The 14576-nt window shown below is 31.7% G+C and overlaps 1 protein-coding gene across 1 annotated transcript; it reads right to left on the minus strand.

Moving 5' to 3' along the window:
* Positions 1-11510: 11510 nt before the first annotated feature.
* On the minus strand, positions 11511-13180 carry LOC111009790 (putative aspartic proteinase GIP2). The gene has a single exon (XM_022283001.2). The coding sequence runs from the start codon at positions 13060-13062 to the stop codon at positions 11830-11832; it is 1233 nt and encodes a 410-aa protein (XP_022138693.2). The 5' UTR covers positions 13063-13180; the 3' UTR covers positions 11511-11829.
* Between the last annotated feature and the right edge of the window lie 1396 nt (positions 13181-14576).

Consider the following 14576-nt stretch of genomic DNA (forward strand, 5'->3'; position numbering starts at 1 on the left):
AAAGATGACTATTAAATAACTTTGCCAAAATTTTCAGATTTCTTCTTTTAGAAAAGAATGTCCAATGTCGTTTCTATCTAAAGCTTATTATTTTCATACCAAATATATGTTTTGTAATTCGTTTGACATTTTTTTTAACAAATTTCTAGTAAAAATTACAACACTTTTTAAAATTCAAATAAATATTATAACATTTATCTAAGTGTCATTGGAGATGAAATTCAAAGTTTAGAGTATATATGAATCAAGTTTAAAGGTAAAATTGACACTTAACAAAATGTAAACGTTGCCAAACTTGTTCGTCTAAAATTTGAATTTGGTTAAATTAAAAGTTAAATGGGGAAAATTGGTACACTTCACTTAGGTAAAACGTGATTTTTTTTTAATTATTTATTAAAAATTCATTGTTCAGGGCGTAATTTTGGCTTACTCTAACATGTCAATAGTAGTCCAACGTCAACTTTACTGACGACGTGCAAATAGAACCTTGTATCAATAGGGTGTTCATCCACGTACATTCCAAGTTAAGAACTTCGTTCAAGTTAGAATTTCATTCAAGCTGACGTCGAGTTGAGGTTAATTAGAATGCAAGAGATTGCATACTTTTAAAGGCGAGACTCCACCTTTTATATGAAGGGAGCATTTGAGATCTGTGACTTTACCACCACTACAATTGTCATACTTTCGAATTTTTGTAAATGATAGACCTTCAAATAGCATAATCGTTCTTTAACCAAATATTAATAGATTTCCTCTCTGCCATAATAATTTTTCTTTTAGTAACCATCATAAATACTCATAGATCCAAAGGAGTTAGATTAAATTGAAAATGAGTTCAAATTTCATAAAGGCCACCTATCAAAGGAATTTATTCATATGTGTCTTCCGAGTACCAAATATTATAGGGTCAGATAGTTATCTCGTAAAATTAATCGAGGTATGCATAATCTAGATCGGATTCTTACGGATATAAATAAATAAAAGGAAATTTTCTCTAACTGACATTTTAAGTTTGGATATACGTGTCTATACAATGGAGGGTCACATGTTTGCGTTGGTTTTGATCCCCTAACATTAATAGTACGAGGTTAATGCGTCGGTCCTTTAAACATTTTGTAGGTTGGGGCATTGGGGCTAATAATTTAGTAGTTTTTTTTAATGTTAATTAATGGCGTAGAAGTGATAATATTAATTCCTTGTCAAAAAAAAAAAAAGAAGTGATAATATTAAAAATACACCCATTGCAAACAAATTAAAATACCCCAATAAATATTTTTCAAAATTTTGTTTCTTCTTAAACGGATAAAGAGGGGTCTGGAAGAATCTTGGCCAATGTGGCAGGTGGGGGATACGTAATTGAGTGTAGAATAATCTACGCTCTTTCTGCAGCCACGTTTGATTTTATTTCGCCACGTCATTGATTCAAGTTTCCACTTGGAAATTCTTTTATATATTACATATATAATATGTTGGATGTCGATATCTGACTTAAATGACATGTTAGGTGAGATCAAGAATTAGGAATTTTGATGACCTGGACTAATACGAGAAAACGTAAGTAACTTAAAGTAGTATCTATATATTATAAACTAGTACCAATGTAGTACTTGATCAAATATATCTCGAAACTCAAATTGAAATTTAGGTCGGAAGAATAGAAGCAGCGAGCTAGCAATTAAGTGTTAGATATTACTTAGGATTTGACTCTCCTTTATATCGGAGAAAGATTTGGGACACAAATTTAAATGCTCAGAGTCCAAACTCCTCAACAAGAAAGATTTTTTTATTGGTAATAGGGATATCCCTAAGTAGAATTATCTTAGAATGTCAACTAATATTTCATTAAGAGAACTAGGAAGAAATCAAGCTGACTTGCTCGTCCCACGACACATGCCTTAAATCTAGGTCGAGTTCAATCGCCAAGTCTACGTGATCTTGTAAGAGTGGTCTTGTGATTTTGTCTCATATATATTTATTGTTATCCGTTATTGAATTAGTTAACTCTTCTGTTCTCTGTTCCTATATTGAGAGAAACTTTAAAATATTACTTATAAATTAAGATGGATAGTTTTAATTTAGTTTTCAAAAACCTTATATATATTTTTAATTTAAAAGCTATACATTGATAGATATTTCATCAAATTTATATGAAAAACAATAGCTACAATAACATAAATAACAAAATAAAATTTTGTATCTTTAAATATAACAACAAATTAAAATTTTGTTTTTAAAATAGCATAATTTAATTTGACTTCAAATAAAAAGAAAAAATTATCGGCGAAGAAACAATTTTAAGGTTGTGATTTGTTTTTTTATATATAAATAGAATACATATAATATTTTTAAGTTTACAAATTTTTCCTAAAAATAAAGAATTTGCAAATATAAAAGTACAGAAATCTCTATAGCACCTCGGAGAAATAAATTATAAATAATAATACACAGTCACGAAATATAATATTATACAGAAAAACAATGGACGCTCTAAAATTTCCTGCGTTCGCTCGGCAAGTGGCGCCTTGTACTTTTTCTTTTTTTTTTCCCCTTTTAGATGGAATTAAAAGGTTTAAAAAAAATAAATTTTTGACGAAATTAGAAAAATAAAAGTATTTTTGTTTTGAAACTAATGATAAAATAGAAAATAGCCAAGTTGTAAAGTGGTAGAAAACGATCTCCCACGTGTCACTCATTGAAGTCAACATGAAGCATGATCCAAGAATTTCGAACTCAATCAGACGACCACTGTTAATAGCGAATTTGTTAATTTTGAAAGTTTGAAAATGGAGAGTTCGAAAATATCTACTCCTAAATGTACATTTGCTACTATCCTGTATAGTTCACTACAATTTTGGATAAGATGTCGTGGACAATTACAATCTAGTCATTAAATATCTATAAATATCTAAGATCAATTCACTCTGATACACGCAAATCTCGATTTTAATTTAAAGCGAAATAGTATGGACTTATATTGATGGGAGCGTTAGAGTACTTTTTTTCAGGGATTTTCGTCAAAATTTGTAACAAGTTTTTAGTGAATTTTGAGAAGGCAAGTAATAGAAAATTTGTGGGGCATCAAACTCAACTTAGTTAAAATGTGCCACTTTCACCAAAAATTATTTTTTTTAATTATTAATTTCAAAATAACACTACTTTCTTCCCTTATTTCAAAAATTATTTTTTCTTTTAAATAAATTGTTTCTAAAGTTAACCCGGCAACTTGAGCTGAAAATATATGGAAAAAAATTGAAAAGCCTGTGGGGCCCAGGAATCATTTGATTCTATCTTACGTAATTTATACGAAATTACCAAAAAGGGTACTTAGATTATCCCTCGCAGCTGATGTGACCGACAATGTCACAGCCTTTTTTATTTTTTGACATTTAATTATTAACCACATTATTACGTTCGGCCTGTGGGATTACGCTTAAATTATTTTATTAATTGTTTTAAGACGATTAATGCAAAAAATTAATAATAATATTTGAATAACACTCCGACGTTCCCGTTTCATGTTTTTCATTTTTTGAGAAACGGACATGTTTGATAACCAATCTCGTTTCTCATTTTTAAATTTTGAGAAACGCTTTCAAAAAAATAGACCAATTATTAGAAACTATGAAAAGTAGTTTCGTTTTTGTTGTTTCTATTTTTTTTATTTTGTGTTCAGATGCTATTGGAGGCTAAATAGTATGTTTGTCATAATTAACATATTAATGGCCGGATGGTACATATCACCTAATTTGAATAAGAGGTATGGGATTTGAACCAATGAAAAAAAAAATTTCCGTTTTTTTTTATATTTTATATTTTTTTAATCTAAAATGTTTTCAAAATTTATTTTAGTTTAAAACTATTGTATTTTTTTAAACAAAAAAAATTTCTATTTTCTAAATTAAAAAAATTTTAAAATTTTATTAAATATTTAAACTAATAATTTATACTTTTATATCAGTCCAAAATGTTTTCAAAATTTATTTTAATTTAAAGACTTTCTTTATGGCCTCCTCGTTTTGAGATATTATGGCTTTGGATCAATGAAGAAGGGAGAAGTCAGTTGATTCGCTCCAGGACTCCACCCCCTCGAGAGCAGGATGCAAGAACTCATCTCGGGAAAGAACCCCTTTTTAACTCATTTCGTCCAAACCTTCGACCAGCGACTTATTGCGGTTGAGCTCTGTCATCCCGCTCTTCGAGATCTTTCATTGGCGCAATCTTCTTTTCATTCAATAAAAAATGGCAAATGAAGTGGGTCAACCTCTTTCTGGCTTCGGCCAAACACTTTTTCTCGCGGCCCGCAATGCCTCCCTTCATTTGCTTGCCTCCTTCAATTAGATGCTGACAAAATTCTCAAAGATTGGCGCCCCAGCAACTTGATACTTGATGGTGGACAATCGAATTGAGACTCGCCCCCCCTGGGGGAGGCTCGAGGGAACCTGTCCCCCGATCTCTTTCGTTCTCCCCTCCCGCTCCGAGAATCCTGCCCTCATCTTTTTCGTGGCCGTATCCCGAGATCGAATTCCTCCCATTATTGTATTTTTAAGCAAAAAAATTTATATTTTTTTAAATTAAAAAAATTTTAAAATTTTATTCAATATTTAAACTAATAATTTATACTTTTATATCTGTATATTATATATTTTTAATAAACTATACATTTGTTTTTTATTTTTAACTTAAAATATTTTGATAAATTATTCTTTATTAAAAGCTATTATATTTTATTAAATAAAAAAATTTCTATTTTTAAATTAAAAATATTTTGAAATTTTATTCTTTATTTAAGCTAATAATGGATACGTTTATATCAAATAAATTTATATTCTAAATTATATTTTCTTTAATAAATATTATTCTTCGAATCTATGTTATATCTTTTTATATTATATTTACTAAATTTTATTTAACTAAAAATAAAAATTAACTAACCTGATTAAGGTATAAATTCATTTATCAAACATATTTTTGTTTCTATTTCTTTTTTTCAAGAAATAAGAAATAGAAATGATTACCAAATACATTCTTGTTTCTGATTTAAAAAAAATATAGAAATAGGAAATAAGAAACGAGAAATAGGAAATGAAACTCTTACCAAACGAGCCCTTAGGTGCTACGGGTAGGAAAGAAAAATGTGTAGAGAGAATTTTTACGTCTTCCAAAAAAATAAAGAGAGGTTGAATTTTGAATGGTGTCAACCTTGTTTGATCCTTAAAACGATCAAAGGTTGTGAAGCAGGTGAGAGACCGACAAAATAGAGTTAGTACTCCGACGTTTAAGTTAGTAGTTGTCCAATCCATATTTGAGAAAATATAGTTTTGTGTACATAAAAAGGAGGTGTGATAACTCTATTTATAGGATGTGCTTTCGACAAGACCACTGATATGCCTTCAACAACTCTCTGATAGCCTTGAGAATCATAACACGTTGTCGGAGATTTTGTGAGATGTTTGTGCCCACTGAAGCTAATGAGGCTCAACTTATTGATAATTCAGAAAATCGAGATTGAAGATGTAGGTCAACTCGACATGATTTATGACCCATTTTAGGTAATTCGGCTCGACCCACAAAGAGGCTCGAACCTTCGTTCTTCTCCTTTCCTTTGTGACTCTTATCTCATTATCTTGACTCATTACTGTTCAGCTTTCAAACAATGACACGTGGATGATGAGAAATGATTCCTACAAACAAAAATATATGAATTGGCCAATTAACATTCAAACATTCTTCATTATATTTTACAGGTTTGGATATCTTTCATGTAATTATTATGAATATTAATAAATTAAGAAGACATGTATCGATTTTTACCTCTCAATTTAATTGGAACTCAACTAACTTAATTCCACCATAGCATAACTCAATCAATATTTTACCCGTCTCGATGTCTTTCATGTAATTATTTTGAATATTAATATAAGATTAATAAATTAAGAAGACGTGCATCGATTTTTACCTCTCAATTTAATTGGAACTTAATTTCAACTTAATTCAACCATAGCATAACTCAAATAATTGGGATAAAAAGATATATATCATTTTGCCAAGTTAAAATTTTAAATGCTTAGCTCACATATTATTAATGAACTTAAAAAAGATTTTCAATATTAATTAATTTAAAGCAAACGGAATATATGCTGTTCTTTTCGTTTCGAGTTTCGAGTTTCGTGTAGTGAAGGCTGAAGCTAAGAGAGATCTCAACCGTTGGATGAACGAAGCAGAAATCTTACATAGACGGTCGAGATCTCTCTAGTTCACTGAAAAGTGAAAAGTGTCATGACCGAGAGATTCAAAATTTAGGTTTTGCGGGCCCCGCTGGAAGGGTCAAACAGTCAAAGAGATGCTTTCGAGTGGGTGAGAAGAGTTTGATTTAGCTACTAAATGCACCCACTTAAAATAAATTTAAAATATCGTCAAAGTTTTCAATTTTAAAACTATTAGTTTCTTTTTTTTTTCATGATTAAATAATCTTTTATATATATATATATATATATATATATATATATATATATATATATATATATTTAAATCTATTTAATTTGTAAATAAAATTTTAAAGTAAATTACAAGCTTTTATACCTATGAACTTATAAAAAATGTTTAATAAGTCTATAAACTTTTAATTTTATGTATAATAAGTATTTAAACTATAAAAGTATCTAATAAGTTGATAAATTTTTTTTCAAAATTTCAAATTTTTTTAAATTAATTGATCTATTAGACATAAAATTGAATTCGGTAAATAAAGACCCTAAACCTTTAATTTTGGTCTAATAAGTCTTTAAAGTATAAAAGTATTTAATAATCAATAAATTTTTCTTTAAAAATTTCAAAAAATTTTTAAATTAACTGATATATTAGACATAAAATTGAATTCGGTAAATAAAGACTCTAAACTTTTAATTTTGTGTCTAATAATTCTAAAATAAAAAAAAATGTTGTATAGGTCAAAGACTTATGGACACAATGTTTAAAGTGTACCAATTTATTTATACACTCAAAATTTAGAGATTGATTAAAAAAATTGAAAATTTAAGAGTTTATCATGTATTTTTTTTGAGGTGTAGAATGTGATTAGACATAAATTAGAAAAAAGAAAAATGGGTTTTTTTTTTTTATAATTTTTATAGCAAGAAAAAATGGGTTAAAGTAGGAAGAAAGGTGGGTTTATTAAATTAGGATGGAATTTCAGGGATGAGACGGACGCCCATTGTTTTGTTCTAAACCTATGGTTTCCTACCCGCCATAATTTTCTCACAAAAAAACAACAGTTCAAAAAACAAAGAAAGTAAAGGGTGATTTATGGGAAATAATAAATTGAGGAGTGGTTTGCAAGTTATTACCGGGTTAAATTACCCTTTTAATCCCAAAATTTAGTTTTGATTTCAATTTATCATCGTGAGTTTTTGAAATTTTAATTTGATGTATATGATCGGGTAAAATCTCACTTTTTAATTCTCATATGGGATGAGTAAAGGGATTAGTACATTGATGATTTATTTAAGATCCTAATTACATAAAAGGATGGAATGTATATACACATTTGTCATGTATAGTTTAAGAGGGTACTCATCGTATAAATTACTTAAATAGCCTATTGTATTTACAAATTAATTTAAAATTCATTTTAATATGCAAAATTGATTAGTTGGAAGGTTATAATTTAGATCGCATAATTTTAATTTTAGGTAGATCATACTTTCCAAAACAAATTAAAACACCAAAACATTAAAAACAAAACCCTAAATTCCTCAAAATTGAAATCATAACCTCCCAAAATATCTCTAAATCCCGTCCAAAAATATCTCAAATTCGAAATCAAGAACTTTTTTCGCTTATCCATGAGAAGTTTAAAATTTCAATTTTGGAGGACCCTTTCTACATTACTATAGGATATATGCGTTTATATCTTCTTATATACAACTATAAGATATATACACATATACAATATATACCTATATATACGAATATAATCAGGAATACTAAGAATATGAGATATTTAGAACTTCAATTTTCTATACACAAACAAAATATATTCTCATATATACCAATCTTAACGGAAGACTAATAATTACAAATGGCATGGATGACCCTTTCTACAGAACTATAAGATATATGTATACACATATAAGATATATTCACATATACGAATATATACGAATATAATCAGGAATACTAAGACTGTGAGACGTTTTGAACTTCCATTGTTTGTACACATACATAAAATATATCTCCATATATACCAATCTTAACGGAAGACTAATAAATATCAATGGTAAAAATAGAAGGGGACAGGAGACGAGGAACGCGTTGTCGATGGAAACTTTATTCAGCGACGGAAATGAACGATGTTGGAAACGTGCAAAAGAAATAAATATTGATGTATTGGAAATAAATATTGGAAACTCCCAGTTTTGTTTTGTCAATCTTTTTATCTTAAAAGATTGATGTATATTTAATAATTTTGATAGGCCAAATTTATATATTGGACGGAGATTGTCATTCCCAACTTTACTTTGAATTTGATTTGAGCTATACGCTAAATTTAAAAAAAAAAAATTATTTTAAAAAGAAATATATATTTCCAATTCCAACGGCACAGCCAAATTGGCGTCACCCAATTGGCTTCAAGTTTTGTGCCTTTTTCTTTGTAATCATTAGTTTACTTTAGTAAAATTTATTGATTCCTTTTGTTTGTAAACTAATAATTATCTTCTTGGTGGGATGAAATATCATTGCAATAAAGAAAAAGGTTGGCCTCGTCATTAATTTATCCGCCTAAGTATTTTATCATCAACTTCCTCCTCCTCTCATTCTTTTAAGAGTCCATCCACCTCTTCAATTCGAGTTTTTTTAGATTCAGGAAATTCAAAATGATAATATATTAAAAAAAAAATCCTCAAATATCCCCTCACTTTAATTCTCATTACGCTTAAAATAGATTTGAATCTAACATGAACATCAACACGTCAATTAAGAACAGTGGATTAAATTTTGTATTATGTTGGGTCAAATTTAGGCATCAACATTTTCTACTATTTCAAAAAGATTTCAACCCATTTCAAAATCTAATTGTCCTGTACGCCTTCGTTTCCAAGTTCTTGGTTACCTGCACAGAAATTTAACACTGGTTCTTTGATCTATACTTTAACATGCGATGATTCCCTTGACATCCAGTAACTAGTGGGTTCTTCTTAGATGATATCTCATAAACTTGGAACAATTGATCTGTTTGTTTGTATATGCCTCTTTATCATATCTTTGGTTCATTTTTTTGTCTTATTTATAAAATTTTTGTTTCAGATTTTTTTTTTTCATTTTTTCCCAAAACGTAAATAAAATAATTATTTTACCATACATGATTTATAAGATACATAATAAAAATTTGTAAAATGTTTAACATAAAAAGTTTAATATTTAATATAAAATTAATTTTCATATAAGAATTTTACTTGTTCAATTCAATAAGAAAGGGATAACAAAGAAATAATAAGAACATCACCTAAGGAACTTTAGTTTTTATTTTTTAGAAATTAGGCTAAGATTTCTAAATATTTTAAAAATTTGAAATTAAAAAAAAAACAAAAATTGTAATCAACAGAGGTTATAGGCAGGCAAGTAGTTTCTTAAAATATGTTTTAGTTTTGAAATTTTGGTTAATATTTAAAAAAGTTTTTTTTAAGGAGTAGAGAACCCAACCAAATAAAATAATTAAAGCAATATTTCACATTCAAATTTCAATAAAAAATTTGGCTTCCCTTTCATCACTTGTTATTGTGGGCCAATTGAGGCCTCAAATATAGAAAGAAAAAAAAAGGCTATGAATATCTCTCCAACTTGTCAATTGTACAATTGTGAAGACCAAATTAATGTGTTGGGCTTGGGGTTTGACAACTTGGCCCAACAAAAAGTAACGAGCCCAAGTCCCAAGGCCCAACTTTTGAGGGGGAAGTTTTGGAATTTGGATATTTCTTTTCTGACCTAGTTTATGAAAATATTTACAAAATTAGTCTAAGCTCTACAATCTCACATGTTCTCATCTTTTTCCAAAAAAAAAAAAAAAAAAGTTATTTTCATTTTTTTATAAAGAAATCGTAGCTGGATTTATGATTTATTTTGATAGTGAAGTTGAAATAAAATGTAAACTGTAATCTGTAGTGACTAAAAACTAGAATAGATTCATAAATTTCTGGGTCATTTACAACAACTTTGTTTCTTTTCTTTTTCTAAATATGACATTTTTAGAAATTGGAAAATAAAAGCAATATATATATATATATATATATATATATATATATATATATATATATATATATGAAAAAGTCAACAACTTCAAATAAACTGTTTACACTTCTTTGATTTTGTAATTATAAGTTTTAGTATATTGCATAAAACATGAATCCAAACAACCCATTGACAACGAAATCTTTATATCAAGCATCCTAAAATACACTCATAATTCTCAATTTAATCTTTAATCTTTTCAAATGCTCAATCGATGAATTATTAAATTATTGTTATTTATACTCTTTTTCCACCATTCAATGCTTCTAAATCATGATATTTAATTCATTCACAAATCACCATCTGCCTATTAAAAAAATCTATTTCTTTTTAAATGATATGTCAAAATAACGTGTCCACATATCCAAATACGTTAATAAAATCATATTTATTATAATATGATGTGACCGAAGCCTTCAAATATGAACACATTTTTCAGTACCAAGAATGTGACGAAGAAAGCTACAGAACGAGGGGTAATTTGGTAAATTCAGCGAGAAAAAGGAGCAATAATTTGAGGTGACGCTAGGACTTGGCGTGGCATCACATATCGATAAGCACTGAGTCACTTATTGATCAGTTGATGCCACGCCCATCCTTATCCTTTCATTTTCTTTTTTTCGAAATGACCAAAGTTACCCCTGACCCTTTGCCAAGTGTCATGTGGAGGAAGGGGGTTGCCTTGTCATTTTTAACATTTTTTCCACAAAATACCATTCGAATATTCCAACAAATTAAATATGTTATTCTTATTTTTATTGCATAGTTTTCTTTTGGATGTCGAATCGACAAAACTTCACTTCTCAACCACTCCTCACCAAACCATGGTTAACATGTGGTTGAAGGGATGGAAATTGAAGTTTTGTTATGGTTAAGGGATGGTTTAAAGGTGAAGTGCTTTTTCAACGAGCATTTTTAGAAATCACTTGATATTTTGAAAAAAAAAAAAAAAAGAAACTGAGAAAAGTGATTATAATTCCGTCAAAATAACCCTTTTGTCGGCTAGAAACGACTTTGCTTCAAAATTATCATATTTTATGTATTTTAGAATAACGTAAAATAATATTTAAGAAAACATTTTAAAAAAGTGTTGAACAAAACATTAGATAACTAAACACTATGAAAATTAATAGAAAAATAATATGAATGACCACCTCCACAAGTGAGTACCATGACCATATAATAAGCTACACAAATTCAAACTTATTAAGGAAGTTAAAATAGAATTAAAAAATATAAAGACAAATTTCCATTTCTAAACAAAATTGTCGGTTAAGAAATAGTAGATTTCGAAACTATACCAAAAATCAGATCTCGACTATGCTTCCATAGGCTAATTTGTGACAACCAAAAAGTTACGCTGGAATTTGAAAATTAACATACAGATCCTAAAAACATTGCCCAAAGAAAAAAAGTATTCCTCAATCATACACAGCAAGATCCTAGTTTCCACCACCAAGAACAAAAAAAAACCCACAATGGCGTTCTTCTAGTAATCCTTTTCTTTTTCCCTCAAAATTTGACCCTATTTTTTCCCTTTCTTCTTCATTGAACTCTTCTTTTCAGTAAATTTTCCGGCGAGAATTCCGAGCAAGATCTCTTCCTCTGCAACAGAGAGGAGCTGAATCCGAGCATGGAAGTTCCCATGTCGAAATTCAGTACAATGTCTTCCAACTGGTTCCCTCCCAAAACGACGGCGTTTCTCGGCTTCGATCCGCCGTCCACAAATCCCAAACACAGAGTTTCGTCGTTCACCTTAACCATCGAATTTCTCCCCTGGATTTTCCACCCCACCATCTCGCTCTGCAGCATCAGTTCGATTTCCGGCACTCTCGGCCCCGCCGCCGTCATCTCCATGTTTTCCGACGCGAAGCACGCCTCAAACGGCGTCACCGGATCCACCTCTCTGATGTTCATCGCCGCCGCCGCCTCCCGGAAAGCCGCCGTCAGCGAATTGAAGATCGAACTCTCTAGCGTCGTGTACGCGACCACCGTGCTTAATCTCGTCCCCCCTCCCCCGCCGCCGCCGTCCAAATCCAGCAGCGACTTGTTCAGTGGGAGGCGGTTCCCGGCGACCTTGATCGCTTTAACATTAATGAAATACTCCGGCGACTGCACCCCGTCGATTTTCGAAGTCAAAATCGGCGTATAAGTCAAAGAACTCGAGATCTCGGACCCGTAGACGGCGTCTTGATTTCCGCTATCGGGAAACACGACGCCGTTCGTCGACGAGAGGCAGAGGGAGAATCGCCGGTTGAGGCCGAGCTCCGTCGCTATCTGAGCCGGCAGAGAAATCTGATTCCGGCCAAGCCCTAAAATCCCCCTCGCACCCTTCGCCAAACCCCGCAAAAGAAACCGCGGAGCACAAGAATGAACGGCCACAACCACCGCCGCCGTCGACCGGACCAACGACGTCACCGCCACCGTATCCTCAACCAACGCGCTCCGCCCTTCCGAATCCACAAAAGGATTTCCGACGGTGACATCACACGCGCCCCCAGGAGAACCAGATCTAGAATCCATAACCCCACCAGCCGCCGCCGCTATGCACTGAATCGAGCGGCTGGGGATCTGACGGCCGGAGAAAGAGGCATCACAGCCCATCCAGAGAAACGGTCCGCCCAGATCGACGGCGAGGCGGATGGGGCTAATCGGAGAGCCGTGGTTGACGGTGGCCAAATACTGATTGGTGGAGGGATCTTTGGAAACGGGGATGACCAGAGAGGAGCTGCAGCCATAGAAGAAGAAGAGAAGAAGGGCAAATAGGGGAGCAGCCATGGAAACTGGAAACAGTCGGCGGAGATTCGCCGCGGCTTTGTGATTGTGAATGGGTTAAGACTTTGGGAAAGCTGAAGAGGAAAATAGAATGTGGGAAATTTGGATAACGCAGCAGTGGAGAGAATATTTATATAAATATTGAAATTAATAATAATTCTAACAAAATTCAATTTCGTATAAAAATTTTTAAAAACTAAAAATAAAAAGATATCAGGCTGACGTGGCAGTGAATGTGAGCTATCCTTATGTCTATCTTCTTTGGCCAAATTTTTGGTAAATGGTCACTAACAAATTCATGTGCGGAATGTGGATTTTACGTAAAATCAAGTACTGTATTTTTGTACACTTATTTGTACTGTTCGGCGTTCGCTATGTATTCGAAGAACAATACAATTACGGTTCAAAAATATTAGTACAATTCACTGATCAAATACAATAATATAGTAGTTTATGCTTTTGCATGGTATGATCGTATAATTCGATTGTTGGTTGATCTGGGTCGACCTTAGATGTTAAATGCCAAAATCTGTCTAAGTCCATTGGAGCGACCTGCGCTTGGCCGTGCGAGTCGATAAAAACAGATAGAGCACTCTGATACTCAAGTAAGTTTAGAATTCGAGTTAGGCAGATTAGTTTCAAATAGATTCTCATATTTGATTGAGTAAAATGTGGGTGTATTTATAGTGGACTAATGAGTAGCTTCATGTCCCATCAATCTTAATTCACTGTTCGGAGTTAGGTGACCTCCAAACACTGTGGTTGTACTAGTGATTGGATTCGTTATTTTCATGAGGTTGGCGTCATGGCTCACTTTTGCAGCCCAAGGGTCCGCTCCCGACCTGTCAACTCAATGCGTTTTCTTCTCTTGCAGGACAACTTGACCTCTGACAATCGGCGTCTCCACCTCCAACACTAGACATGAGAGAGCTAGCTTGATAGAACAGAAATGATAGAGATATAAAGTAATATAGCCAATTCGAAAAGTGCATCTCGCATCGCATATCTATCAGATATCTCATACCTAGATGGGTGAGGGAGTGGATTTCGGGAGAGTAGGTCCAACAAACTCTAAACATGACAAATCTATGAGATAAACATGAGTTCGACATCTTAAGCTAAATCCACTCAAATCCAATCTCACACCCTAAACACTTGATTAGTTGCATTTTATAACCACCATTTTCTTTGATCTTTCCAAAAGCTTCTTTTACTTCACGTTTGGGGTCGGCGCGGGGAACTTCCACCGATTCTAGAGCCAGCGGGTTCTGATTAAGTTTCATTACGCTTAATTATTTAATTTATAGTATAAATACAACTATTATTACTTTAATTTTTATCAATTTAATATCGGTGAAAGTGAGGAATTGGACAGTAACATGTAAATAACACGTATTTTGGTTAAATTCGAGCTCTACTTCTTCCGATGAAAAATAAAGGGGTGGATTGAAGTTAAATAAAAAATTAATATATAGACCAGAATTATAATCTAGCGTGTGGTATGTTATAAATTATTT

The sequence above is a fragment of the Momordica charantia genome (assembly GCF_013281855.1).
Source record: "Momordica charantia cultivar OHB3-1 chromosome 7 unlocalized genomic scaffold, Mcharantia_2.0 BLBB01000007.1, whole genome shotgun sequence".
Lineage (NCBI taxonomy): Eukaryota > Viridiplantae > Streptophyta > Magnoliopsida > Cucurbitales > Cucurbitaceae > Momordica > Momordica charantia.

What these genes read in the sequence shown, in the direction of transcription:
- LOC111009790 (XM_022283001.2), bottom strand. Translation starts at nt 13,062, where the DNA reads ATGGCTGCTCCCCTATTTGCCCTTCTTCTCTTCTTCTTCTATGGCTGC.